The sequence below is a fragment of the Chenopodium quinoa genome, unplaced genomic scaffold (assembly GCF_001683475.1).
Source record: "Chenopodium quinoa cultivar QQ74 unplaced genomic scaffold, ASM168347v1, whole genome shotgun sequence".
NCBI lineage: Eukaryota > Viridiplantae > Streptophyta > Magnoliopsida > Caryophyllales > Amaranthaceae > Chenopodium > Chenopodium quinoa.
In genome coordinates, this window is record NW_018742881.1 from 1,967,205 (window position 1) to 1,993,103 (window position 25,899).

Here is a 25,899-nt window from a genome sequence, read left to right on the forward strand (position 1 = left end):
TAACCAAACATTTAGAATGCCAATAGGCATTAAATGAAAGAAAAAAGTAATATGTTTCACTAATGTACGAGCGGCATGAAGCTACTAAACGAAAGCTAGGTAAATATAAAAGGCTAGTGAATACGAAACTTTAAAGACCCCCACTACATGCAGGTGGCACAGGAGAGGCCGGCAGGAACTCCCAAGAGCCAGTAAATGGGGCTTAATACCTTAGACTTATGATTTATTAGGATCCATTTTATTCATCAAATTTCCATTTATTTGAGCTTAGCTAAAACATAAACTCACAATTTCATGATATGAGAGGAAGTTATTATTACAAGTTATTCGCCTTGCATATTGTTCTTGCTCAAAAATTAGAAATCAAAGTTAGCATTAATAGTGCAAAGTGTTTCCTCAAAAATAACTCATCAAATTTAGCATTAATAGCACAAACTGTGTTGCAAATTTGCAATCATATTGAAACAGATGTTATTTCTCAAAAATAAAAATGCAATTCCTTGCAAGTAAATATACACTAGTCACTGTCAAGCTCGACAGCTAAAAACATCGCAGGTGTAGAAGTGTTCAGCAAAAAGAGCTTTGAAGTTAATACTTTACATTTACACATAATTTGAAACATAATTTACAAGTTGCTCTGAAGTATAACTTAGATAAGAAAACATCAGCCTCAACAAGTTGACAGCAAGAGGAGCATTCTTGAAACTCATTCTAACCTGAATAATAGTCATTACAAGGCATTTTTCTCAAATCTAATGCATAAATATATTCGTGCTTCAGATTTACCGTTCAGGATTCAGCTGCCATAGCCTGGTTGTTGACCACAGAGTCACCTAAAACTGAAGTCTGATCTACTGCTGAGACAGTCAACTCAGATGAATGAGCATAGTTTATTGGATGGTCATATTTACAGGCAGGACCATATTTGCAAATTCCATATCGACTGTAATAGCTGCAAACATTTTCACCCTGAATCCTCACATCAAAGCAGCAATCAACGTCAGAAAAATTAAGATAGTGCTTTGAAGAATAATACATTAATAATCATTTTTCAATCACATTCACTCAATTCTGTCAAATTACATCAGATTATAATACTTAAGGTGCAAAAATGAACTTGAATAATGCATTGAACAGTCTCAAAAATGAACATATATCACAAACAATAAATAAGATAATTTGGGTGCATGGCATAACCAGATATAGGAACATAGCAACAAACTCCATTATTGCACCAGAAAAGTTACTATAACTTTTGATCAGAAAGTATATGGCCTAAATTTTCAGTGATTTCTAGCCATGGACGACACAATCTCAAAATATGAATTTTAATTACTTTCGAATTTTTTTTTATTTAAAGGTTATTAATTTATTTTGATAACAGCCTAAACTTTGGGTTTACCATTGATAATAAGTTTTTTAACGTTTACCACTCAGAAAGTTAAAAAGTTCGAGTTTACCAAAGAGCATTTCCTTTTTTTTTTTGCATCACTTGACATCCATGGAGTTTTAGGAGAGTTTATTTGCTCTAATAATATTATATTGTGCAAGTGGGCAAGTAAATAATCAATTAATTTTGATAAAAGCTAGCTAATTATTACTCCCTCCGCCTATTTTTTTAATTTGCATCATTTGATGGTGCATAGAGTTTTAGGAAAGTTTATTTGCTCTAATTGTAGTTGACTATCTACTGCTGTGTAATTGCAAGTGATGCATTTAAAAAAAATGGAGGGAATAATATATTTTGAATGGGGTTTTGGGGATGAGACAGGAAAAATATGCTATAAAGTTGCCAAATGTATATGTGATGCAAATATATGTGTGCATATATATATAAATAATAATAAAAAAAAAAAACAAAAAAAACAAAGGGTGTAATTAATGGACAGAAGTAATAAACTTAGGAAGTTTAGCTAACTTACAGGTCTTAGAGGTAAACCCAAGTCACTGAGAAGACACGATGGTGACTGAGCCATCACATTTTTGGGATGGTGAAATTTACATGCAGATCTGTATTTACAATCCCCATTTCTCAAGAAGTAACTGCATTCAGGTTGGCCAGGTCTTTCTGGAAATTCATCACCCAGCATTTCCTCTGGCCTTTTTAGTAACTGACTATTCATTGCAAATGTTGGTGGAATGTGAATGCTCCTCTCAGGTGGATAAACTGGAGCCTTGTCAACATTAACATGCATTGAAGGGGGGAAACAAAAAGGAAAAGATTGAGATAACTATCAGAGGACAAAAAAGGGAAACAATTTCAAGATATCACTATTACACTTTTTTCTTTTTCTTTTTCTTTTTGTTTTTTTCAAGTTTCCATCCAAAGAACTCTCTCAGCTTCTCAACCTACTTTCCTAATTCCAAAAATGCAAATACCAACCACAAAAGCAGAAATATCCTCTATTCAGAGAAACATACTTTAGAAAGATTTCAATAGCCTAGGAGAAGAATACAGTAGAACACACTAGTAAACAGTCGCTGTACTTGGAAGTATAGCAAACATACAAAGCGTTGACATACTAGGTAACCAAGGTGAGTCAGGAAAAGTCTACCTGGTAAGCGTTCCATTCTGATTGTGAAGGAACACCTTGAGTTGGAGAAAACATCAAAGGGATATAAGGAGGATTTTCATTCAAAGTGGTAGGAGGAGACCAAGGTGCAAGAGTTGAATGCGAGCCATTAGGTGCAAAGATGGATCCCCCATTGCTGTATTTGGGCGAAGCATCAGGTCCTCCGGCAGAGGTAGGGTCAGGATGGTTAAATCTACAATTGGCTCCAAATTTGCACGAGCCGTTGCGCATATAAAAAGGGCACTCCTTTTCTCCCTGTGAAGACAGAACCTCATCACAAATTTCACAAATGAAAAGGGACAAGTTAACAAATTCAGATGTAAAAGAAGGCTAATTCCAGAAACACAGTACAAGTTTACAGAAATAAAAAGATGCTATTTAATCACCACAACAAAATTCTAGTTTCCAAAGAACATATCAACCAAGATGATGGAGTTCTTTTTAAGTACCAGACGAATTGGCAAACCCATAAAATTAAGCTTTGAGGTAGGGTTCGTTTTTCTGCTGTGATTGAATTTACAAGCTTTCCCAAACTTACATCCTCCGGGACGATCAAAGTACTGCATCAGGAGAAAAGGACAAATAATATAGCAGAGTAAAAAAAAAATTGTTATGGTGAACAGTCAATTACGCAGATGCATATATGATTCTATCTAATTAAACTCTAGGTAATACTTCATAATCGAAAAAATAAGGGGTCATTTATAACACTACTTTTTACTCAAAGATTGTGTAGATAAATCACATGAATATGACTGATGGATAAATTCAAGACAACATTAACCAGTTTTAAGTAAGGCTAAACCAAGTTCATATAGAATGGGGCATAAATCAGTCGCTTGAGTTAGAAAAATGCAGAATATTAATAGTAAAAATGGCAGAAATAGAAGCAGAATGCACAATTATTAGACAAGATACCGTAAAAGAATAGGCTTTGCCAGTCAAGAATAATAAGATTATGAAACAACTCTATGACTTAGCTGGGACACTCTTCAAAAATCATCAGAACATGTTTGGGGCAAGACAGTTTCTAGATCAATAAAAGAGTTCGCATCAAGCAACATCAAAGCCTGTATGATGAGCTAACCACCAAGGTAGCATCTGACAATCAGAACATGTTTAGGGTCGAGACAGTTACAAGAGAAAGCATTACGGAAACAACAAAGCCTACATGACGTTCTAACCACCAAGATAGAGCTGGAGCTCAGGATGTAAGAGACTGAAGACTATCTTGAAGATTAAGATAACTACATGGTCTACATCTTCAAGAATCCGATATTGGTGCTAATTTATCTGTAAATCAAGAAGCATATAACAAATGGCACAAGCAACTATTTATAAATCAACATCTGCTATTATTTCAGCCTTCAGGCATATCGCTTGCTAAATCGCTATGCTTCTAGAATATAGATAACACCTCTTCTTCCCTTGTGGTATTAACACAAGGTACTCCTTCCAATAATTTTAGTTAATTTTTTTTTCCCAAATATTGTGATTATTTAAATTACCCACTCATGTTACCTGGCATAGAAAACCTATTAATTGCTTACAGCCTTACAGTACTCTATAAAAAGTTAGCCTCCCTCTGAATTTAGATTATGGATTTCCAGGAAAACTCGTTCGCACTTCATATAGCTTGCACAGTTGCACTACCGTATATTAAAAAATAAATAGATAAAAGAATAAACATACTCCGTCTCTGTATTCCAAAGGCAACAGGAGAGAGGGAGGCCCAAAATGACATGGACGGAAGAGATAAAGAAGACTTAAGAAACTTGCAAAAAGCAAGTAGCAATGGGTAGAAGGCTAGAAGCAAATGGAGGAAGAGGACCAAGGAGATTGATTACTTTTTTTTTTTTTTTTTTTTTTTTTTTTTTGGTAATTGTATCATTTGCTGCATTCCAATTCTAGCCCAAACTATATGACAATTAGGTATGCCTAAAAAAAAATTGACAATTAGGTAACTTTTAAAGGTCACAAAGTCTAGTATGATTGATAGTCTCTAAGATTTTCGATATTATGAATTTATGATGGATCCTAGTTCACTCAATATATCAAAATTCAGCAGCCAGTAATCCAATGTTGGTCAGAGGTACTTAATTTAAGGTATTTTGTTGGTCCCTTTATTTTGGAGGTCCACAATGATCCAAACAAATATGATTACGATAATGCTTATACAGAAAATCACCACTATACCTAATAATATCATCTTATGCCACCAAAGAGAATATATAATACTAAGCACTTCTGAGAGCTAAATACGAGAAGCTAAAAGTAAAAACATTAGGAGTATTAAGCATTAACTACTCTACTCACAAGAACACTGATCAACAAATGATTTTGTCATGAAAGATATCACTCATCCATTTAAAATAAATAAATAAGAAAACATATATACACCTTGCAATCAATCTGTTCTTTGTCCACAGATTCATCCTTTTCCTTCACCTTCTGTATAGTAGCAGCAACACATTCTTCCTTTGCCCTCACCTTAACACCCTACAACATTTCAAGAAAAATCAGCCAAAAATTTAAAATCTATTTTTCAATTAACTCATCAACTAATTTCTAAAATCAAATAATCAAAACAAAAATTAACCCAAAAGCAAATACAAAACTCTTAAATAACCTGAAATCTCCTATTATTAGGAGGATGATTAAACTTGCAATTCATCCCAAACTTGCAAGTCCCAGTTCGAACATAAAACGTACAATCCTCAGCCTCCGGCCTCACCGGAAACTTATTACTATTTCTACGACTCAACACTTTATCACTACCCTCATTTCTGCTCACATTCTCAATTTCCCCCTTTTCTTCCCCACTCTCTACTTCATGGTTTACCATCACCACCGTTCCATCCCCGTCTTCATCGCCATTGTTTCCCACCTCGATTTCGGTCTGAATCCCATCACTACTAATCCTACAGGCTAACTCCTTATCACTACCCTCAATTCTACTCACATTCTCAACTTCCCCCTTTTCTTCCCCACTCCCCACTTCATGGTTTTCTATCATCACCGTGTGATCACCATCTTCGCCGCCATTGTTACTCGACTCGATTTCAGTCTGAATCCTATCACTACCAATCCTACAACCTAACACCTCTTCACTACCCTCAATTTTGCTCACATTCTCAATACCCTGCTTTTCCTCCGAACCCAATTTACGGTTCTCTTTCGCCTCCGAGCGATCAACATCTTCACCGCCATTGTTGTCGGTAGCAAAGGTGATACTACTACTTCTGCCCCTCAATTCACTCATGATCACATCCTCAATCTCCCTCTTTTCTTCCCTACATTCTTCTTCATTGTTTCCTATCTCCTCCGTACGATCGCCATTGTCGGCAGCTTCAATTACAGCAATAACATCATCACTACTATTTCTACCCTTCAAATCATTACTCCTCACAATCTCAATTTCCCCATTCTCTTCTTCGTTCTTTTCTCTCTCCACTTTAGGATCGCCGTCTTCGCCGCCATTAACGGCGTCAATAGAGAGAGAAACGAGGCGATCGTTGATGGAATCGGAAGATTGATGATGATCAAATGATGGAGAAGAAGATTCTGCAGATGAAATTTCTGAATTTTGTTGATTTGTGAGAGAAAGCCCTAAAGGGCAAGTTGATGATGATGATGATTCTAACCCTAACTCCATTGTTGAAGCTTGAACATTTCAAAACCCTAAAAAAAGGAAATTGATTTCGTTAAAGAGAAAAAAGAGGGAATAAACAAAGGAATGTGTTCAACTACTACAATTGGCAAATTAGGTGATGAAATTATACAAAGTGCAAAGTATTTTTGCATGGAATGTAAGGATGCAAAAGAAACGAATAAAGTTATTGTCTAAAATGAGACTCAAAAGAATTAGACGATGTAATTGTATTTATTTAGTTGATCATTTGAATTAGTCTTAAAAATTCTTGTTCCACTTTGACTCATTAAAGATTTAGTTTGATTAATTCGAAATACTTAATTTATGGATTTGTTTGTATTTGAATTCAAGTTTGAGATTACGGCAAATTTAATTTTACAATGAGTTTCTAACAAGAAAAATTTGCACTTACAGTAAAAATAAAGTGTACAATGTTATTACACAATTTTTAAAATATCAATTTTATTTTTTTTTTGGAGCTAACAAACGAATTTAAACGAGCTTGTGTAACTTAAAATCCACAACTATACTTGGTTAAAATTTCAAAGAGTGATTGTGTATATCAATGTCACTTCTTCTATTTTTAATAGTCAATTGGTAATAACTTAAAATAAATGCATACTTATAATTGATTTTGGCCAAAGTTTTATGTTGGGTCAACTTCTGTTAACTATAAACACTATGGACACGGTAAAATTGATTGGATTTTTAAAGTTTATAGGTAAAATGACTTACTCAAACTTATACATTCACATTAAAGCCGATAAATGAAAAACATGCAAGAAAAATTCAAAACATAATCATGATAGAATTGTAAAATCTTACCACATTAAGCACATACATACAATTGTACATAAGACAATATCAATCATCAAATCATGTAACAAAGGATAGTAAGAGTTTAAGATCCCCATGTGAATTTTTACAACCATGAATACATGTGAAGGTATTCTCTTGTTCTTTCCAAATCCTACGAGATATAAAAAGAACATTAGGAAATATAAAATAAGTATCACCAAATCTTGTACAAATTGTCAAAGTCAACAATGAGAAGAAAAGCACTTGACCAAGCTAAGTCATAACATGTATGATTGTATATAAATATAATACATTAGACAAATGGTTCCTCAAGGAATTTCTTGATTAAACTAAAAGAATGGGTCCAATGAAGACCCCCTGACATGACAGATTCAACCATTCTTACCAAATCCCAGTTAAAATGGGAAATCCTAAAACTAAAAATTGAACTAAGACCTAAGGTCAATCAATTGTAACAGATTCTTGACAAGCAATGTTAAATTATGTTTTTACATACCACCTAAATATATTATTTCCTAGCCTTCTTTGCTGCATGACCTGTCTTGCGTTTGTGACGACTAAAATCTGAAACAAATCTGAATGTTTGTCCACAACCCGGTTCATTACAGACATATGGGCGAGCCCCGGTGTGCACCCGAATATGTTCAGTGCGGGCCCACGCCCACTTGAAAGTCATTCGACATCCCTTCCAAGGACACTTCAAGGGCCGGTCATCCATGTGAACACGTCGATGCTGAACCAGATACTTGTGTGAGAAGAACTTCTTACCACATCCCTTGACCGGGCATATGTTTCGTTTATGCAAGGCAAGTTCTTGCTTTGAGCCCAAACTCATGCTGCACCCCTCAACGTCACAGGCAAATTCAGCTGTCTCTTCTTCTTCATCTTCTTCATCTGCATCACCAGTGGAGAGAGATGGATTCTTCCTGGCTGGACCCTTCATAGCTGGACCTCTTGATACTGGAAGCCTCATTTTGGGACCCTTTCTTGCTGGAATAGCATTCTTCACGACTGGAGCTGCTTTTTTTCCTTTGGATTTCTGTACTTGCCGCTTCACTGCTGGCTTTGTTTCTCTCCTATCCTGAGTAGGCCTCGAAATTCTTTTCCTTAGACGAGTGCTTGGCCCACCATCCATCTCATCATCATCATCAGTGACAGGCTCAAATTGTTTATGGACTGGGACCCGCCGCTGAGAAGAGCCTGGACTCCTAAAATTCCTCTGCTCCTCTAGTTCAGATTCATTAGATGGTGAACCTTCAGACTCACTATCCACATCTTTTGGTTGGGATATTACCTTTCTGGCTGATTTGCCCTCTGCTTTCAGCTTCCGATTACAGCTTCTCAATCCATGTTGATGAGACCTATCATCCAGTGAATCATCATCAGAATAATTGTGAATGGCTGCAGCACTCTGATGACCTTTTGCTTTGAGAATTTGTTTGGCTCCTCGCTTCAAGGTTCTAACACTTCTCAAAGTTCCTCGAGGAGATTTAATATATTCTTGTGAATCCTCTGAGTTGGTATCTGGAATTTCTTCTTGGTGCTTTACTCTCTTGATAGGCCTGCATTGTGTTTTTGATTTTCTGACACTTCTCCTAGTCTCTAGCTCAGGTTTATCATCCACTGAATCTTCCGGATCAGTATCAGCAAAATCTGTGACTTCAAATTTCATTTTCTTGGCTATCCTACTCCCTGGCATTGATCTTCTCTTCTTTCCTGCCTTTCTATTCGCATAGGTGGTTTGAGCTTTATAACTAGTTTCTGATTTTCTCCCAATTTTCACATCTGATTTCAAACAAGCATCTTCATCAGGATCTCTATTTAATAACAAAGGATGAACCTGATTCGACATCCATACTTTACCACACCATTTACCAGCCATCACCAACTTTTTCTGCCTGCCAAACCCTTTGCCACAGACCTTGGCTTCCGGAGAGAATTTTGATGGAGTACTGCAGCCAAATGCATTATATATGACAGAGTTGTAGGGCATCTGCTTATTATAGAGAGGTGAACGGCTGAGGATGGCACTATAAAAGAGATTGATGCCCAGTTTTACAGCCCAATCCCCATTCTTTGGTGTGGCTTCCTCGCTTTGCAAGGCCATATGAATTCGCTCCTCATCTTCTTTGGTGGCCATGGAGAAAGCAATATCTTTCCATCCATAGTCCATTTCCAACTCTTCTGCTACCTTCTTTGCTTCAACTTCTACATTCGGATAGTCTGAAAATGCAGGACAAATGTATCAAGAAGCAGCGAGGATTAAACCTCTACAACCAAAACATGTATATTCCCACAGTTATGCTATTCATATGCAAGAAAAAAAAACACTCTATAACAATAAAATAAAAAATAAAAAAATTTAAAAAAATATATATTGGCTCTCCCATAGCTATTGATATGATAAAGGAAACAATAAACTGCCATATTTTACTTTTATCAATTATAACTAAAAATAGAGTAATATTCAGGAAAAGTGGACAAATTCTATACACACCCAATTTTCATGCATCTTATATCATGTCCAAAGGCTCACAAAACTCTCTGCAGAAGACTCCCCACTTCTGCAAAGTACATAAGCCAAGTGTTCATGCAAGTAATCTGCATCTGTTGCCAATTGGTCCAGATGACAAGGTTGAGGCCGTAGATCCCTAGAAACCACAGCCTTTAGGTTCAAAAGTAAAAATCACCTATCTAAGCAAGATGAACATAAACATAGCAATAAAAACAGTAACAGGATTACAGGACTGCAGCTGTGCAAAGAACTTGATAAAAAGCCATCAACCACACAAGCTTTCCAAGTTAAGCATTATTAATTCTGCTAAAAGGATTCAACATTATACATCACATAATATAACTTTAAGTTTTTATAACCGCATGCTTAGTCATTCAGAACAAGCCAAGCTACATAATATTGACTGCCTTCCCATGACCCGAGTTTCAAATGGCCACTTTTTTTCCTAGAGTACTAGCAGTGTGCCAGTGTTGAAGGAAGTAGTGAGGTGCTCAGGTGCTAGATCTTTGAGCTAACAAAAGCTAGATGTAGCTCCCTCCCTTAAGATATCAGCCCCTAGTAGACTCAGAAGCTAAAAGCAACGCACACACAGCAATGAATCAACATATAAAAAATCCACACCCACCTGGATGACAAAGGAGTAAGATATGCACCCCACCAATAGGTCGGAGTTGTTTTTCAACCTCAACAGCATGCTCAAGACAGAAAACATGCATCCTTGAAGAATCTTCATCACATCTACGAGGATAAGAAAGATTTGGCTTGCCCACTGGGTCAATAGCACAGCTGTATTTTGCAGTATTATGTTCATCAGCAATAGGAGAATAATTTCGCTCAGAAGTCAATGTATCTTCCTCCGTGAATTTGGCAGAGCAGTTGTGAGAATCATACTCATCATCGTCTCCATTAATTCTTCTGTGGCCACAGTGTTCATAGAAATCAGACCTTTGGAGCGAATCCTCATCTTCACAGTCAGATCTTGAAGAAATTTGGCTTGGACCCCTTTCTAAACCACTATCATAGCCTTGCTCAAAATTTGGTGATGAAGAATCATCTTGGTGAAATCTAGCACCCCATGAACCATCTCCAGATAAATTATCCTCAGAAACAACTGGACAATTGGGTTGAACATCATCTTCATCAGAGTCGGAAGAATGTCCGTATGTCATAGCCAATAAGCCAAGCGCAGATGATTCATTCTTAATTTCAGTGTGTGACCCCACTTCTACATTCTCAGAAGTATTTGACTTCAGTGTTGAGGTGTTAATTGTGCTTTGACCTTGGTGATCAGTGGACTGGACAGGGTTACCATATGAGCCTTCAGGGCCATTTTTTTCCATGGACCCTGCAATTCAAAAAATACCAAAGTTACCATGTTTCCTAGATATTAGAAGAATGTACCCTCCATAAGCATTCATCCAATAGTCGATGCAAATTCAAGAGCCTTCATAAAAGCCATTCATTAAAGGAGCTACGATAAGGATAACAAGCCAGCAAAACATCAACGAAGAAAAAATTGGTTGGGAAAATTAAACGGAAAATTGCACACCCTTCCAAAACATAGCATAGTGAATCATACACATACTCTACCTGAAAAAGAATCTGGGTCTGATGTATTTGCTTCACCATCATTTGGATCAATTCGATGACTTGATACTCCAGAACCAACAATCCAATCATTAAAGGAGCTACAATCGGCTGACATCAAGTACTGCGCAGCTGATTCAGTAGGTTGAACAATGGCAACACAAGCAAAAGTCCAAATCCCACATTTGACACATGAAAACAATCCACGATCTGACAATCCATCTCCAGATGCACCTCCTCCTTTTTCAGTTTCTGAGTGTTGTATCTCACGCGGCACAGCGGACATAGAACCACCAAACTTTGATTTGACAGAATAAAAAGATTTTTGTTGCTTAACATCTCTAGCTAACATAATGTCATCAGAAGCTTTAATAGCTTCCTCTGAACTATATAAGCTAAAAGGTAATCCAGGTTTCACTTTATACTTGGATCCAACACGCAAATTGGACCAAACAAATATTTCAGAAGAATTGTGAGGGAGAAGTACAACTTCAGATCCTTGTCCAAGAGTGTAAAGGAGATCATTATTTTGTATTACATCTTGCACAAACATCTGTTTAACCAGCATTTCACCTTCACCCTTTTTCTTATCTTTTAGGCGAGAACTTCGAGGCCCAGCATTGCTTCCCACTGATGCCCTAACATCAAAAAGAGTGGGAATGATCAGGCTGAGAACTGCCCAAACTTGTTTATAAGATATCTCATAATAAAAAGACAACTTTCTTCAATGACAACAGAAAAATAAACCACGGATAAAATGGGGAAAGTAAATAAAGACAATAAAAAAGAAACAAACATGTCTGAACCACTTACATGTTATAATACAATGTTCCCACAAACTGATAAAAACCAGCATACTAAACAGTAAACAGAAAAGTAAAAAGCTAATAAACTGCAAGCAGCAATTCATTATAGTTACCCATCATTTATATCTATTCATGGTAAGAAATGCATGGCACTGAAAGCAGAGTTAAGCAGAAAGTCAATCAATAGAGAGAACATGCACCTTGAACATATAGCTAATGCAAGATCATAAAGCAACTGGAAATGAGAGACCATTGGTGGATAGTTTATTGAGGCTCTACGAATAGCAGCATCTTTTGCAAATCTCAGCCATTCAGGAGTGGCAATATTAGATGCTTCTCCACAGTTAAACCCTACATCAAAAGTTCAAACTAAATCAACAACACACTCATTAGCGCTACAGAGAGCAAACGAACTGAAAAAAAAAAAAAAAAAAGCTCACCATGACTGAAGCCAGAATGGTAAGCCCTTGGGAATGTGACAACAAACTCCCCTGCATTTTGCACTAACCTGATCAGGAGCAAAAGAAAATGTAGACAGGACTAATTACATTCAAGGCACTCTCAAAAAGGGCAACCTCAGAGTAGAGTAATAACAATGGCCTAGCAACTAGAAATTTGTAGTAGCTTTGAGAGTGTTAATCACCTGCAACAGGGAACCCCTGCATTAACAAGCACTTCTGGGGACATCACTGTAGTTTTTTCGCCAAGTGTAGCAAAGGTAACTGTTGCATTAGAAAAAAGGATAAATCAGGACTTAACTTCAACCAAGTAGTTCAATTTTCCTTCTCCAACATCAAAGAATCAAGAAATAGCAGCAAGTTAGAGGCTGATGCAAAACCAACATTTTTCAGGGTAAAGCACAAAGAACAGAAAAGGGGAACTCATATAAATAGTTCCGCAGACCAAAGTTAAAACATCCTCTCAATTAACAACTATGCATAAAACTCAACTCACGAACTTAATCTGTCAAACCAAAGTGCACAAGATGGACATAAACAGAGATGATCACAACAAATTATTTTTGAAACAGGACTTGGATGTTTTTCTAGAATACTTCCGTCATCAGACACAGGACTAGCAAATATAACCAGCTAGTACATAGTAATGAAGCAAGAGTTGAAGATTTTCCTAGCACAAGAAATTTTTCCCGTTGCATTATGTCTATATCAGCATAATTCCAACATGTCTTTCAAAAGAATTATGGCTAGCTAGCAATAAAGGTACATACATCCAGATATCCCAAGACTTCACTATCAAGTCCGTGAAAGGTCAATGTTATTGTTTCCTGAAAAAAATAATAATTAAAAATAAAACCTAGCCCCCAAACTGACCCCCGATCTCATGCATCAATAATCATCAGGTGACAGAAATTGCCACTTTACGCTCTTACAATCATTCAATTGCCAACTAGTACCGTTGCTAATCACGTTACATGAACGGAAATGACATAAGGCACTATCCTAATAAAGAAGAAAAGATACAAAGATAATCACAGGCAACCAGGAGAAACCTAAAAATCTTTACATAGAAATTTGACTTCAAATAACGTCTACTCACACAGGTTACAGCCAATCATTGCCTCCTACCAAATACTCCTACACACAAAGCACATCACTACATCAGCAATAACTCCCATCATAAAAATCCCTCCTCTCTCAAGTTCAAAAGCAGCCACAGCCAAAATTCTATCATCATTCCAAAAATAGCAACATTAACAATAAGATGCAAAACAAGTAAATTTTACAACAACACAGCTCTAACAAGCTCACTAACCTCTTGCTACCAAAATACCATGATCACAACTCACAATCACCCGCTCACACAACATTTGAAAACTAAATGTGCCGCACGAAAACAGAGCAAACAGGGCAGACTATCAAACTAGCACATGATCACACCATTTTAAGCCTAAACCAACAACCATAACATTATTTCCTACAAGATAAAGCAGCAATGATAACAATAACAATACCTCCCAAACGCTGACATTAATCCATAGTAATAATCAAGATAAAACCTCAAATGTAGTAAACCAAAAACAATCAAATGAACCACTAACCAAGAGGGTTAATCTCTTCCCCAAAGCCATGAACCCGAATGACCTCTTCGAAGGCGGAAGCAGCATCCTTAGGAACACCATACCAAGTCTTACCAGCACCCAAATGCAAGTAATTCAAACTATGCAAATCATGATCTTCAACATGCCAAGCAAACCAACTAAACATCATAGCAACATAAACCATAGGAGAAGTAACACCAGGAATTTCCTCCTTCATAAACCTCAACAAAGAGCCATTAGACCTTGCAACACCTCTCATATTCCAAGCAGTCTCGCCAACATTAGAAGCACCAACAGAAACAACTTCCCCTGTTTTTTTATCTTTCATGGGTATAAAACCAGACCCAGGCATGTCATTAGCATACTCAACAGAAAAGGGTCTATCCCCATTAGCCTTCCAGTAAAGGGTCTCAACCTCGAAAGGCGATACCGCCTTTTTAGCACGATTCTTCAAGTAATTCTTCTCAAAATTCTTAGCCTTAGCTTCAAATTGCTGGAGAGTGTAGTACTCACCACTCTGCCACACTGACTTGTGAATGGGTCGTTGTTTTCTGGGGCAAAACCCGACTTGCTGTTGTCGGGTCGTAAATGTGGGTTGAGAATTATTAGGGTTTTGATTACAATTATTGGGTAATGATTGAAGTGAACGATTTAGGTTAGAAATTACAGATTTTTTTGATTGGGGAGGAACAGGAGGAACAATCTTACAAATCCCAAATTTAGAAGCTTCCTTTTCAATCTTGAAAATGTAAGCAATTGGATCTTGAAATTCTTGGATTGTTGGGTGATATTCTGGAGCAACTGGTAGGGTTTTCAGCCATGGAAATACCTCTGGACTTGAATGCTCTGCTGTAACAAATGAAGAAGAACCCATTTCCTAAATTTTCTTAAATTATATTTTGGAAAAATTGGGGAAATAAAAAGGAATTTTTTTTAGAAAATGGGTATTTCTGCCATTGAAGAGAGAGAAAAGGGAAGAAAATAAGTGATCAGATTTGGGGATTCTTGTTCATAATAAAAGAAAAGAGGTGGGTTTTATTTGGGGGTTTTATATATATAATAAAAATTGCTCTGCCTCTTCTCTGTTTTTAATTTTAACAGAGGAGAGAGAGAGGAGAGAGAAAACAGGGGAATGAAAATGAAAATGGTAAAGAGAGTGGGATGAGTTGAGTGAGTGAGTGAGTGGGTTGGTTTTATTCGAGTTGTGGGTGAATGGTGGTGAAGTGGTGAGGAAGGAGCAACTTTGTATTGGACACATACACAAATTGCACACACCCTTTTTTTTATATAGTTTTTTTTTTTAAAAAAAATAATGAGTTCCCATTATTTTCAAACTTTGGATCTTATTTGGTTGTGGATGAGTAAAAAATTTGTGAGAGTCTAGGTCAAATAATCGGTTCGGAGTTATTGATTGTTGTCATAATATTTCATACCACTTATTTTTGGAGTTGGCAAGATATACCAAGTTATCAACTAATTAGTTTTATACTTCTATCCGTCAAAAAAAGATTAACACTGTTTTGAAAATGACCTTAATGAAGTTGTGTTTATGGCCCGCGATGTGGATAAATGATGAATATTTTATTTGATTTTATTTTAATGAAAGGGTGATGAAAAACACTATTAGAAGATGTTCATCACGAGGGGAACACCTAATGCAATTAATGATGATTTTGTAAAAGGTAAGGAAAAGGAAAAAAAATTAACAAAAAAACGTTCCTCAAAAGGGAATTCCTAATGTGATGCAATTAATGAAGAATACTGAATAATTGTTGTTTCTAACTCTACAAGGTCATTTTTTATTTATTTTTTTTTCTTATGAAGTTTAATGTTGAATGTTTTCTCATATGATTTACTCAATGATATGTTTAATTAATGATTAGTTTAATGAAAAGATTGGCTTATCAATTATTAGATGTCATGAGATCAAAACCTCATTAGAGTCAAATCCACCTACCTTTAAAAAATATATGTTGATAAGGAAAAAATATTGGTTAGGGAATAATTAGAACATGACTAAACATTTGCATTGGTGTAGATGTTATATTCTTGTTCTCATTGTTCTATTGGCTTAGTAACAACTTTTCTTTCCTTAAAATCGCTTTTTAGATAGACATTTATCATAATTTAACTCTAGAAAGTGAAAATTCTCAGTTCTATTTTACATTTATTTTTATTAAATAATTTAACATGCATAATAATTCGAGGCATTTTGGTTCGGTTGTTGATATTATATAACAAGTTGGAATCAAATCAACAAGTTTAAAGTGGATGATAAGATTTTAATGTCTATAGCCATATGCTTCCCCCATTCATAATGTCTCTTTCCTTCTCTAATTTATTATACTTGTATGCATGAACAAATAGATTAATGAATTAATGTAAATCCTACTCAAAATTAAAACCATGAACTTGCTTGATTGAACTAAATTAAATGAAAAAATGTAACCTAAAAATGGCTGAATTCAATCCAAACCCGAGCAAAATCAACCAAACATCCAATGTATCTCAAGATTTATACAAACTTACCCTAAACCTAATTAAATTTGCTACAAGCAACTTATGATTGACTCAACTTAGTAGCTTACATACACAAAAAAAAGTCAATTCAACTTAATCAAATATTGGCTATTTAGATTTTTGTTGGACTTAAGCATATTGCATGTTACATTGTTACTAGTCATTCTTGATTTTTTTTTCCCCAAAAGTAAATAAATAAATATTGCCCGTCGTATAATTGTCAGAGATATGAAGTGTATTTAGGATCTGTTCTATTAAAAATAAATTCTACTCCCTCGGTGTTTTTTTAAGTGTTATACTATGACCGACACATAGTTTTAGGCAATTTAATTGACTTAAATATAATAAGAGGTAAGTGGGGTAGTTGGAACATTAAAAAATTGTAAAAGAAATATAGTAGAGGTAATATTTTATTATTTAAAAGTAATGAATGTGAGAGGAAAGATATAATAAAAAAAGTTATAATGGATTTAGGTGGGGACCATGAGAGGAGAGAGATATAATATTTTAATGTAGCTTTTTGCCAAAAAAGAAGAGTAATACTTAAAAAAAAACACGGAGGGAGTAATAAAAGTTACCAATTACAAATCACAATTAAAATAAATTTAGTTTCAATAAGATTTGATTAGTTCAAATTTATTCAATGTAGTGAAAATCAGGTGAATAAAAAGCGCCCTTAGGATACACATTGGGAGAAAAACTAATTAAAATGAGGCAAAAAGATTAACAAAATAGCAAAAGATTTTAAAAAATAAAAAGTCACGAACATATGAGGGTCAACGTCAAAATAGTTAGTCAACTCAACAAAATCCGATGAGTGGTATTTTTTTTTTGGGACAGGAGTGGTACTTGTTTAAAACCAAAAATATCATCAACAATTGCTCACGGTCTCTTTTAGATGTACTCCGTATTTACATTTAGACAGGTTATCCTTGTACATCAACACACTAACGCGTCTCGCCTTCTTCTTTTTTTTTTGTGCACCAAATAGCACACTTTCACACATTCATTTAAACCCTCTCAAAAGTTAAAACTCATAAGACTGATAAACCCTCTAATGCAGAAAGCCAGAAGAAAAATGGTTATCTGGTTAACATACTACTAAGAGACCTAACTAATTAAAGATCTATTCGAATACATGAGTCATATCGCAACATGTTCATTACTAGTGCACAGTACACTAAAGAAGAAATTGCTTTACTCAATAGTAAATCATTTACATACTAATCTGGATCAATATGCCTGAAATACTTCTCAAACTGCATCAAATAAGGGGGGTTATATACTTCAGAATGTCAATTAGAAGCCTCGTTCAGGGTTGGATCAGGTGAACTTGGTGCAAGCTCGAGTGACACTGGGCAATGGTCACTTCCACAGAAACCTGAAAATACAGTAAAAATTAGAGTCAGATACGTCATTATTTTACTTTCTATCCTGTCTACTATCTTGGCAGATTCATCAATTTTGTCTTCCCTTTTTTTCTCTTATTTATATGGTCAAATTTCAAGGATGTAGTCGATGGTGCAGTATGTATTCACCCTCAGGACTCAGATCCACATATCCGGCTTACATTATTAAGAATGACTATTGTGAGAAGTAAAAAATCTCAAGAGATTATTATGAGAAATTGATCTTCAAAGTCGTAATATTAATCAAAAGTATGATTAATAAGAACTACAAGATAAACAATCAAGATTATCCATGTTAAGTTTTCCTTACAAAATCAGACATAACATACCATCCAACTCAATGCCCTGTCCATGCATCTTGCAGGATATTATTCGGTCCTTAAGCATTTCTGACACTAAAAAGTAATCTATCCTCATCCTTTTACCTCGATACCTGCAACAATTCATCATCATTTATTCAAAGCCTAACAAAGCAGCCATTTGTAGTCCTCTACTTAAATATACGATATAATGAATACGACAAGCATCCAAAGTCAGTTGAAGCCTTAAAAGCTTGAGTTGAGTTTCTTACTTGCCAACTGGGTTTCCAGACCATGAGAAGCCACACTCCATGTCCTTCTCCTCATGTAGAAATCTGTATGCATCTATTAATTTTCCCCTAAGGCATGATAAATATACATCAGAAAATCAATTTCATAGGATCTCTAACATAGATGAATACATCAACTTCACACACTGAGAGGAAACACATTCTGAGAATTTTGCAGCTAAAAATAGCTTGTTTAAAGCATTACATGATGAGATACTGATGCCTTGCCCCATCTTCCAAATTTTATGACAAACTCAACAAGAAGTTTAAAAGAGCAATCATAATCATACCCATCAACAAAAAGGGCAGCATGTCAAACATGATCAACTTTATAGGAAGTCACAGCTCTGCCCACCTTTGAATTGCTCCAAAGTCTGATTTTCCAGAAATTATAATGTTTAATACTTCGTAAAAAATGTCCCAAATGTCATTTCCAAAAGAATCAACATTGGCTCTTCCTAGGATCTCTAAGAGATACATAACAAAACATTTGGAGAGCACTTGAGGTGAGGAATGGAATTTAATGAATCTGTATCAGTCTACGACAGTTCAGCCTATCAGGAGACTGTCAATGGCCCAGGAATACAATATATCAAAAATCTAAAATAGACCTAACCTTAGCTTAAAGGGAGGAGCAATGTTGGTATTAGACTATAAAAATGTTAGATTTAGCTTGGGGAGGAAGGCAGAGTTGGTTAGTGCCTTAGTGGTGAGAGAGAGAACTTAGAAATGCTATATATCAAGGAGATCAGTGAGAAAAATATCAGAAAATTGATGGCTGAATAGTACTTGTTCTAGCTTGTTAGTTTGCTAGTATCCAGCCAATCTAAGGCCAGGAATTGTGAGCACCATTTGATAATTTAACTGCATCAAAGTACGTATTCATTTTTTTCCTTCTCTTCTTATTGCATTTCTACTTCTTAAGTTTTCAGTCTGTTACAAAAACATACTCTCATTTCAAACTCAAAAGATAGATGAACATGAATCCAATTCCAAACACAGAACTTACTCTCTCAGCATGGTACCAAAACGTTTCCTTTCAGATATAGTGAATCCAGGCTGCCCACAATCCTGCCAAAAAGTAAGGTGAAAGCCAGCTCAGCCACTTGAATGCAGTTAAAATCATTCAAAAGACAAATAGAACCTAGTTGCATATCCTAGTTAACATCCTTTCCATATAAGCATGGGAGGAAGAAACAGGCATATGTAACAAGTATGCAGATTATGTAATGTGCTGCAAAATACTACAGATGTGTGCATAAATTCTTTGAGCTTAAATATGCATTTTCACCTCTTTATTTGGAGGAATATAGCCATTCATTTTTGCTGCAGCAAAGAAATCTGGATGACTTACATCAATATCTTCATGGCTGCAGAAATTCATGGTAGTCACTCTAGTCAGTTTGTAAGAGTAAGTTTTCCGAGAACAGTTTCACTGCAATTGCATAGATTAGTTTGCCTATTTCTGACACACCCCACAACCATACTGATTGGAAGCCTCATCAGAGGCACATGGCTACAGGTTATAATGGTAAGGATATAATTACGAGTTCAGAGCCACCAGAAACGTGAGAGCACGAAGTTTGGCATAGCACATATAGATTGCAGATCCTAATTTAAGATGTTCAAATTTATGCAAATTAACAAATTAATAATTACATTTGAACGGAGGGAGTACTGTGACATTGAAAAGAAAGATGATGGAAAACATATGTTAAGAGGCCAACAGGAAGAGTGGGCATCAAGGAATGACATGTACACATAGTCGACATTGAAGGATAGCCATCCTCCTTTCCTCTACTGCTCCCCTTCTTCATTCTATACATGAGACTTGTATTTCTATCCTATTTCCAAAAATTACCCTTCCTTCTTAAATTTTCAGCATGTAAACAGAGTTTCCATCACTAGCATTCATAGTAGGGTAGATGTCTAGAGAATTTGTCATAATCAAGTTCATTTGGGAGTGCTGTTACACTAGTGACATAAGGTGATAGGTAAAACTAAATTATGTAAAATGTGTTAGTCCAATGACATACATCAGATAACTACACTGTATTCAAATCCATGAGTACTAAAAATAAACAGATAAATATTAACTTTTTTTGTCAAATCAATAAAGCACCATTTTACCCAGGTCCTAAACTTGCGAGAAACATACTAAACTACAGACATACTACAATGTAATTAAGAAGGCAACCCTGCTAACTAGAGATAGCATACAATTATCATCTTACAAAGGAACCTTAGTAGAGTGATTAGGTTAATGATATAAACATGTTGTATTGTCTGGCCGAGTGACCGCAGTGGTAAAGGAACCAAAACTCAGCCAGAAGAGGTGCCTTATCAATCAGCAACAAAATAATAAGCTAAGCGCCTGTGACAAAACATTCAAATCCATTCGGACAGACATGATTAATCTTAGTCTACATCACGTCATCTTTTCCACAACTATGGTCCATTTACCTTGAGGAACAAATAATCAAGAGGGTCAGCAAAAAGAAAGCCATCTCTTATCCATCCACAAAAAAAGACTTAAGCTATATCTATGTAGAAAGATCAAATCAATAAATCTAAAAAACTGATTAAGCACAAATGAACATATACTGTTTAGTAAGCAGCTACCTCACATTCAAATCACCACACCAAATAAGTGGTTTATCAGATAACTGCAAGACAAGCTCCAACATCTTCTTATCCCATTTTCTTCTCCTTACAAATGAGGATTCCTCTTCCTTCCAGCCATTGTTGGGCACATATGTATTTATAAAGCGCAATGACTCAAATTCAGCCAATATCAAGCGACCATCAGATTCATGCTTTTTCACTATGGAAAACGTGGAAAAAAAAAATCAAGGTTCAGTCATGGATGACAAAGTACATAAACAACAATGTACAACGCATTATGTACAAAAGTTCCTTTATGTTTAAGAATCAGAAAAGATCAGATAAAGAACCCAATGCAGCAGCAACAACAACAACAAACCACTCTAGAGCACATAAACAATACTCTTTATTTGAGTGTTTACACCTTTACCACACTGTTATATCAAGTGCCAGGACAAAATATAAATATTGTAGGGTTAAGACAAGAATTAATTGTTTAGACAAAAAAAAAATGAAAGCAGAGAAAGATGTTCTAAATATGGAACCATAGGGAAAACAAATAAGCTAGCATGAATGTGTTAAAAATAAGTTAAGACCTGAAGTATCACATGCTCTTTGTAGACATTATCATTAACCATATTTACCCACCAATTGTTGAACATTCTTACCAGAATCTCAAAACAATCACTAAACCAATTGCTTTAAATGTGAAACCACATTGTTATACACCAAAGTGCACACTGAGTAGACTGATTAATCAACTTTTTTCTTTTCAACCAAATATACATGCCCATGCAAGGTGAAACTTGCCGGGCAAAATAACTAAAATGCATTCTTGCATTCTAAACGAAGAACAAAAATTCTGTGTGCATATTTTACTAGAATGAATTTGCATAATTGCACCCATTGACATATATGATGATACTGCAGTGAGTAGTGACGCCACAGTGAAGTGTTATGACTACATGGTCCGGAAAACAATAACAGAAAAGGTGATAGCAGGAACATCATAGAAGGAAATAGAACATAAAAGATTGGGAATTGAGAGTAAATAAACACTAAAGGATAAAATCTGGTTATCAGGAAATACCTGAAGGATCTAGAGAGAAGGAGATCTTTTTTGGCTTGAAGCATTTCTTCACAAGCAATGCAGTCCCAGCATACTTGGAATCTGCTAGAGACCACCACACACGATAATTTCCAAATGGAGGACTTGAAAGGGCCCGCATCAACACCTGGATGATTGGTCATGAAAACGTTGAAAACATGAAAAAGGAAAAGAAACCATACTTCATGTACATTATAGTTGAATTGGGTGCCTCAGAATATATATGAACTATGAAGCATTAGCTAAATATTACTGGATAATTTAAATCATAAATACTGCAATTGACACATCATTCACAATTGAGTGATTTCTTATGGTTTGAGGTTGCAATAAGAAATCTACAAACACCCTATGAAATGACCAAACTATTATTTTTATAAAATGATAGAAGTGGAAATCTATTTAGGGGCTTAGGGCCAGTAGAATGATAACACATTCGCCTTTTAAATTATATTATCGAGTATTATTAGATAACAGGTTATCCATTCAGCTTTACCTCACACATAATAATACAATTATAGTGTGCATGGGCTGTCAGTCAGATGGTTAATGACTTCACGATAACAAAAACTAACTTACTAGAAACACAATTACATGATAGAACACATGATTATGCAGGCTGTGAAGAGGGAAATTTTACCTTCTTTTCTTCACGTGAGGCATTTGTGTCATCCTTTAGCTCGCCTTGGTTCTTGGATGCGCCCTTGGAACCAGCAGCAGGCATCCTTACTTCCTACTATGAATGAACTACTTGTAACATATTCTTTGTAAAGTATTAAAAAGCTTCTTTGCTATTGTAACTTATCACAGGTGAAGTTATGCAAAATTAAACAAGGAGAATAAAAAGCTCTAATTAAAAGATAACAGTGCAATGACAGGAAAATTGCCAAAATCCAGAAGGGCATATTCACTATCCAGACTCCAGAAACATCTCTCAAGTGCCATTTAAATGAGTCCCTAAAATCCTACCTAGCTCAATTAGCCTTAAACCTGGCATTCTATCTTTTGTTTGTTTTCATTGAAAAATAACAGAAATATATACCGAGTCTGAAAAACAAAACAAATTATTCAGTTCAGAGGGTTAATCTCTCTCAGAATAACAAATTGTTCATTTCCTGGTAAAACTCAATTTTAGTTTTTGGTGATATTGATCCATGGTTACCTTAGATTGGAGTTATAGCAAACTACTAAATCATCCTTCACGTTATCATGTCAGTAGGAACAACTGCCATGTCATTTTCTAACTATTTCTTTAAAAATCCTGACAAATACAAACAAAACAAAATCTAATTTACACATTATAAGTAGAACCAACAACATAGCAAAAAACCCTAAAATCTCCTTAAACATGAATAAAATGCAAATCTCAGCAAAATTATTTAATAACAAAGGTTTAAAACCTAAAATCTCCTTAACTATTAATAAAATGCAAATCTCAGCAAAACTATTTAATAATAGAGGTTTAAAAAATTGCTACATTACTGCAATAAAAATGATAATGCATTATCAATCAATTTATCATCAATAACCCAAACCAAAAAGAATTAACTCAAATCATCAGTTGCCCACATTCTAAAACCCTACAAATTCCAAAACCCATGAACTAAAATGCAAAACTTGTAAAATTAATCAAATGACCAGATGATAAAATGGGGTCACTTTGCTACAACATAAATGACAATACATTCAATTATATCATACTAAAATCCCACAAAAATCAAAAACCCATGAGCTAAAACACAAAATTAAGCAAAATAATCAAATACCCAAATAACAAAATTGACAAAGAAAAGCTTGAATCACCTGTATAGCAATGATATCAGGATCAAGAGAAGAAACCAGCTTGGAGAATTCAGACCAGTTGTTTTTGGCACGAAGAAGTAAACTATTAGCATTCCATGTCAAGAACTTTAAGGGCTCTTTGCCGTCATCTTTAGATTCTCTCTCTTCTTCTTCATTGTCATCTTTGGTTGAAAGTGCAGGTTTTTTGGAAGAGCCATCTTTCTCTATTGGTTGGAAAAATCGCTTCATACTGATACTCTCCGCTTGGTTCTTTCACTTGCACGGAGCTTGGCTACAAGCCTACAAGAACCCCAAGTTGGTTTGGAATTTGCACAATGATCCTTTTTATTTGTATTTCAGCAATCTTTCATTTTGGCCTTTTGGGTTTAAATTGGATTTAAAATTACTTTGTACTTTGTATATCTTTGTATACCTCTTCGGAGACATCTGATTAAATTGGAACGATACAGAAATTATACCTTTGTTTAGAGGCACACATTAGCCGTGTAAATGTACAATTAGAGGTGTTAATTTGGATGCACGGGTTAGGTTTGATAAGGTCATGTCGGATTGGGTTTAATTTCAAACTTGAGTCATGTTAACTTATGTGTCTATAAGAGTTGAAATCTGAATCAAATATTTTTCGGTTCGGGTCAGGTCGGTCAAGTCACTACGCTTGTGCAAGTCCTTATGTTAAACCAAGGTTGTCTAGTGTTTAAGTAGCTTTTGGAATGGATTAAAAAAATACTTGGACTATTAACCTTAACGCCCATGAACAACTTGACTCAAGTGTCAAGCTAGAACATATTAATTATGTTTAATTTTAAATTAAAATAGTATTTAAAAAAAAGTTAAATTGTTGTGTTTATGACAAATATTAAAATTGTAATTCATGCACAGTCCATGTCCCACTAGCATAATTTTTGTGATGTGTTATGTTATGCTTGTTTTGGAATTAGGTTTGATTCATACTTTTTTGTCCTATAAACTTATACTCAGTACTCCGTATATAAAACATTGCTTTTAATACCTCTGTTTCATATTATTTGCAAAGATTTAACATAAAGAAGAGAGGAAAAATCTAATCGTTGCAAATAATATAAAACGGAGGTAGTATAACAAAGGAAAAATTAGAAATAATAATCCCAACTTTGTCTAATTTATGCAGAATAATCCCAACTTTCGTTAATACTGGAATAATCCGAACTTTGGGGGGTCTTCTTTTTCTTCAATCCCAATTACCGGTTACCTGTTGAAAAGGTTATTTTTTTATTTATATATATTAATGCCACGTGTCATGAGCTAATTAGCCAAAAAATAATAATAAAAAAAAACAAAAAAAAAAAACCAGATTTCCATCCCCGTTGCTCACCGAATCTCCAGCCACCACAATCCCACAACCCTCCTCCCGCCGTCCACAACCCTCCTCCCGCCGTCAAGCCGCACTAATCCCGGTAAACCCCAGTCGTCCTTTCCCCTTGAACCACCACCCTCAAACTTTCCCGCAAAGTCGCAAACCCACGAATCTCCTTTACCGTCAACCTGCTCCAGCCACCACCACCACTCGAAACCTCCACAAAACCACCTCGCGAAAACCCTCAAACCACTCGAAAACCCTTAAAACCTCCTCCCTTAGTCCCGAAAACCCCCCAAAACTCCTCCCCCACCATTGAAAACCCTAGCCGCAAGGGTTTCGAGGTGGAGGAGGAGTTGTTTGGGGTTTTTTCAGAGTGGGAAAGGGGTTTTTTTTGTGGTGGTCTGGTGCTTGTGTGGAGGGATTGGAGGGTATTTCGGGGAAGGGGAAAAATGGGCGGTCGGCGTGGGAAGATTGGCTGTCGGCGATCGACGGTAGACTCGGCAGTGGTGGTGGTTAGGT

At 35.6% G+C, this 25,899-nt stretch overlaps 3 protein-coding genes across 4 annotated transcripts; all 3 read right to left on the bottom strand.

Moving 5' to 3' along the window:
• Positions 1-436: 436 nt before the first annotated feature.
• On the bottom strand, positions 437-6,425 carry LOC110726826 (zinc finger CCCH domain-containing protein 43-like). 2 transcript variants are annotated; one of them, XM_021906350.1, is made up of 7 exons: positions 6,356-6,420; positions 5,203-6,254; positions 4,974-5,072; positions 3,023-3,133; positions 2,556-2,828; positions 1,923-2,174; positions 437-969 (listed from the first exon to the last, which is right to left on the bottom strand). In XM_021906350.1, the coding sequence occupies exons 2-7, from the start codon at positions 6,226-6,228 to the stop codon at positions 790-792; spliced, it is 1,941 nt and encodes a 646-aa protein (XP_021762042.1). In that variant the 5' UTR covers positions 6,229-6,254; positions 6,356-6,420; the 3' UTR covers positions 437-789. The 2 variants fall into 2 exon arrangements, with proteins under 2 accessions (XP_021762042.1, XP_021762041.1); XM_021906349.1 differs by having other exon boundaries at positions 5,203-6,425.
• Positions 6,426-7,216: 791 nt separating this feature from the next.
• LOC110726827 (lysine-specific demethylase REF6-like) lies at positions 7,217-15,849 on the bottom strand. Its single transcript, XM_021906351.1, has 7 exons — positions 14,012-15,849; positions 12,596-12,674; positions 12,393-12,460; positions 12,153-12,303; positions 11,150-11,784; positions 10,185-10,904; positions 7,217-9,267 (listed from the first exon to the last, which is right to left on the bottom strand). Exons 1-7 carry the CDS (start codon positions 14,883-14,885, stop codon positions 7,553-7,555), a joined length of 4,242 nt encoding a protein of 1,413 aa, XP_021762043.1. The 5' UTR covers positions 14,886-15,849; the 3' UTR covers positions 7,217-7,552.
• Positions 15,850-17,377: 1,528 nt separating this feature from the next.
• Positions 17,378-24,394, bottom strand: LOC110726828 (DNA-(apurinic or apyrimidinic site) lyase-like). Its single transcript, XM_021906352.1, has 9 exons — positions 24,045-24,394; positions 22,882-22,974; positions 22,224-22,368; positions 21,152-21,353; positions 19,821-19,899; positions 19,539-19,600; positions 18,512-18,598; positions 18,270-18,373; positions 17,378-17,912 (listed from the first exon to the last, which is right to left on the bottom strand). The coding sequence occupies exons 1-9, from the start codon at positions 24,270-24,272 to the stop codon at positions 17,827-17,829; spliced, it is 1,086 nt and encodes a 361-aa protein (XP_021762044.1). The 5' UTR covers positions 24,273-24,394; the 3' UTR covers positions 17,378-17,826.
• Positions 24,395-25,899: the final 1,505 nt, after the last annotated feature.

Excerpts from the sequence above, each read along its gene's own strand:
- LOC110726826 (XM_021906349.1), bottom strand. The coding sequence starts at position 6,228 with ATGGAGTTAGGGTTAGAATCATCATCATCATCAACTTGCCCTTTAGGG. Across the intron at positions 2,175-2,555 it reads CAGAATGGAACGCTTACCAG|GCTCCAGTTTATCCACCTGA; the intron begins GTAGACTTTTCC and ends AATGTTGACAAG. Across the intron at positions 970-1,922 it reads TGGGTTTACCTCTAAGACCT|GGTGAAAATGTTTGCAGCTA; the intron begins GTAAGTTAGCTA and ends GTGAGGATTCAG.
- LOC110726827 (XM_021906351.1), bottom strand. The coding sequence starts at position 14,885 with ATGGGTTCTTCTTCATTTGTTACAGCAGAGCATTCAAGTCCAGAGGTA. Across the intron at positions 12,304-12,392 it reads CCATTCTGGCTTCAGTCATG|GGTTTAACTGTGGAGAAGCA; the intron begins GTGAGCTTTTTT and ends CTTTTGATGTAG. Across the intron at positions 9,268-10,184 it reads CTTACTCCTTTGTCATCCAG|ACTATCCGAATGTAGAAGTT; the intron begins GTGGGTGTGGAT and ends CTGCATTTTCAG.
- LOC110726828 (XM_021906352.1), bottom strand. The coding sequence starts at position 24,272 with ATGAAGCGATTTTTCCAACCAATAGAGAAAGATGGCTCTTCCAAAAAA. Across the intron at positions 19,601-19,820 it reads ATATTCCTCCAAATAAAGAG|GATTGTGGGCAGCCTGGATT; the intron begins GTGAAAATGCAT and ends ACTTTTTGGCAG. Across the intron at positions 17,913-18,269 it reads ACAGGGCATTGAGTTGGATG|GTTTCTGTGGAAGTGACCAT; the intron begins GTATGTTATGTC and ends CTGTATTTTCAG.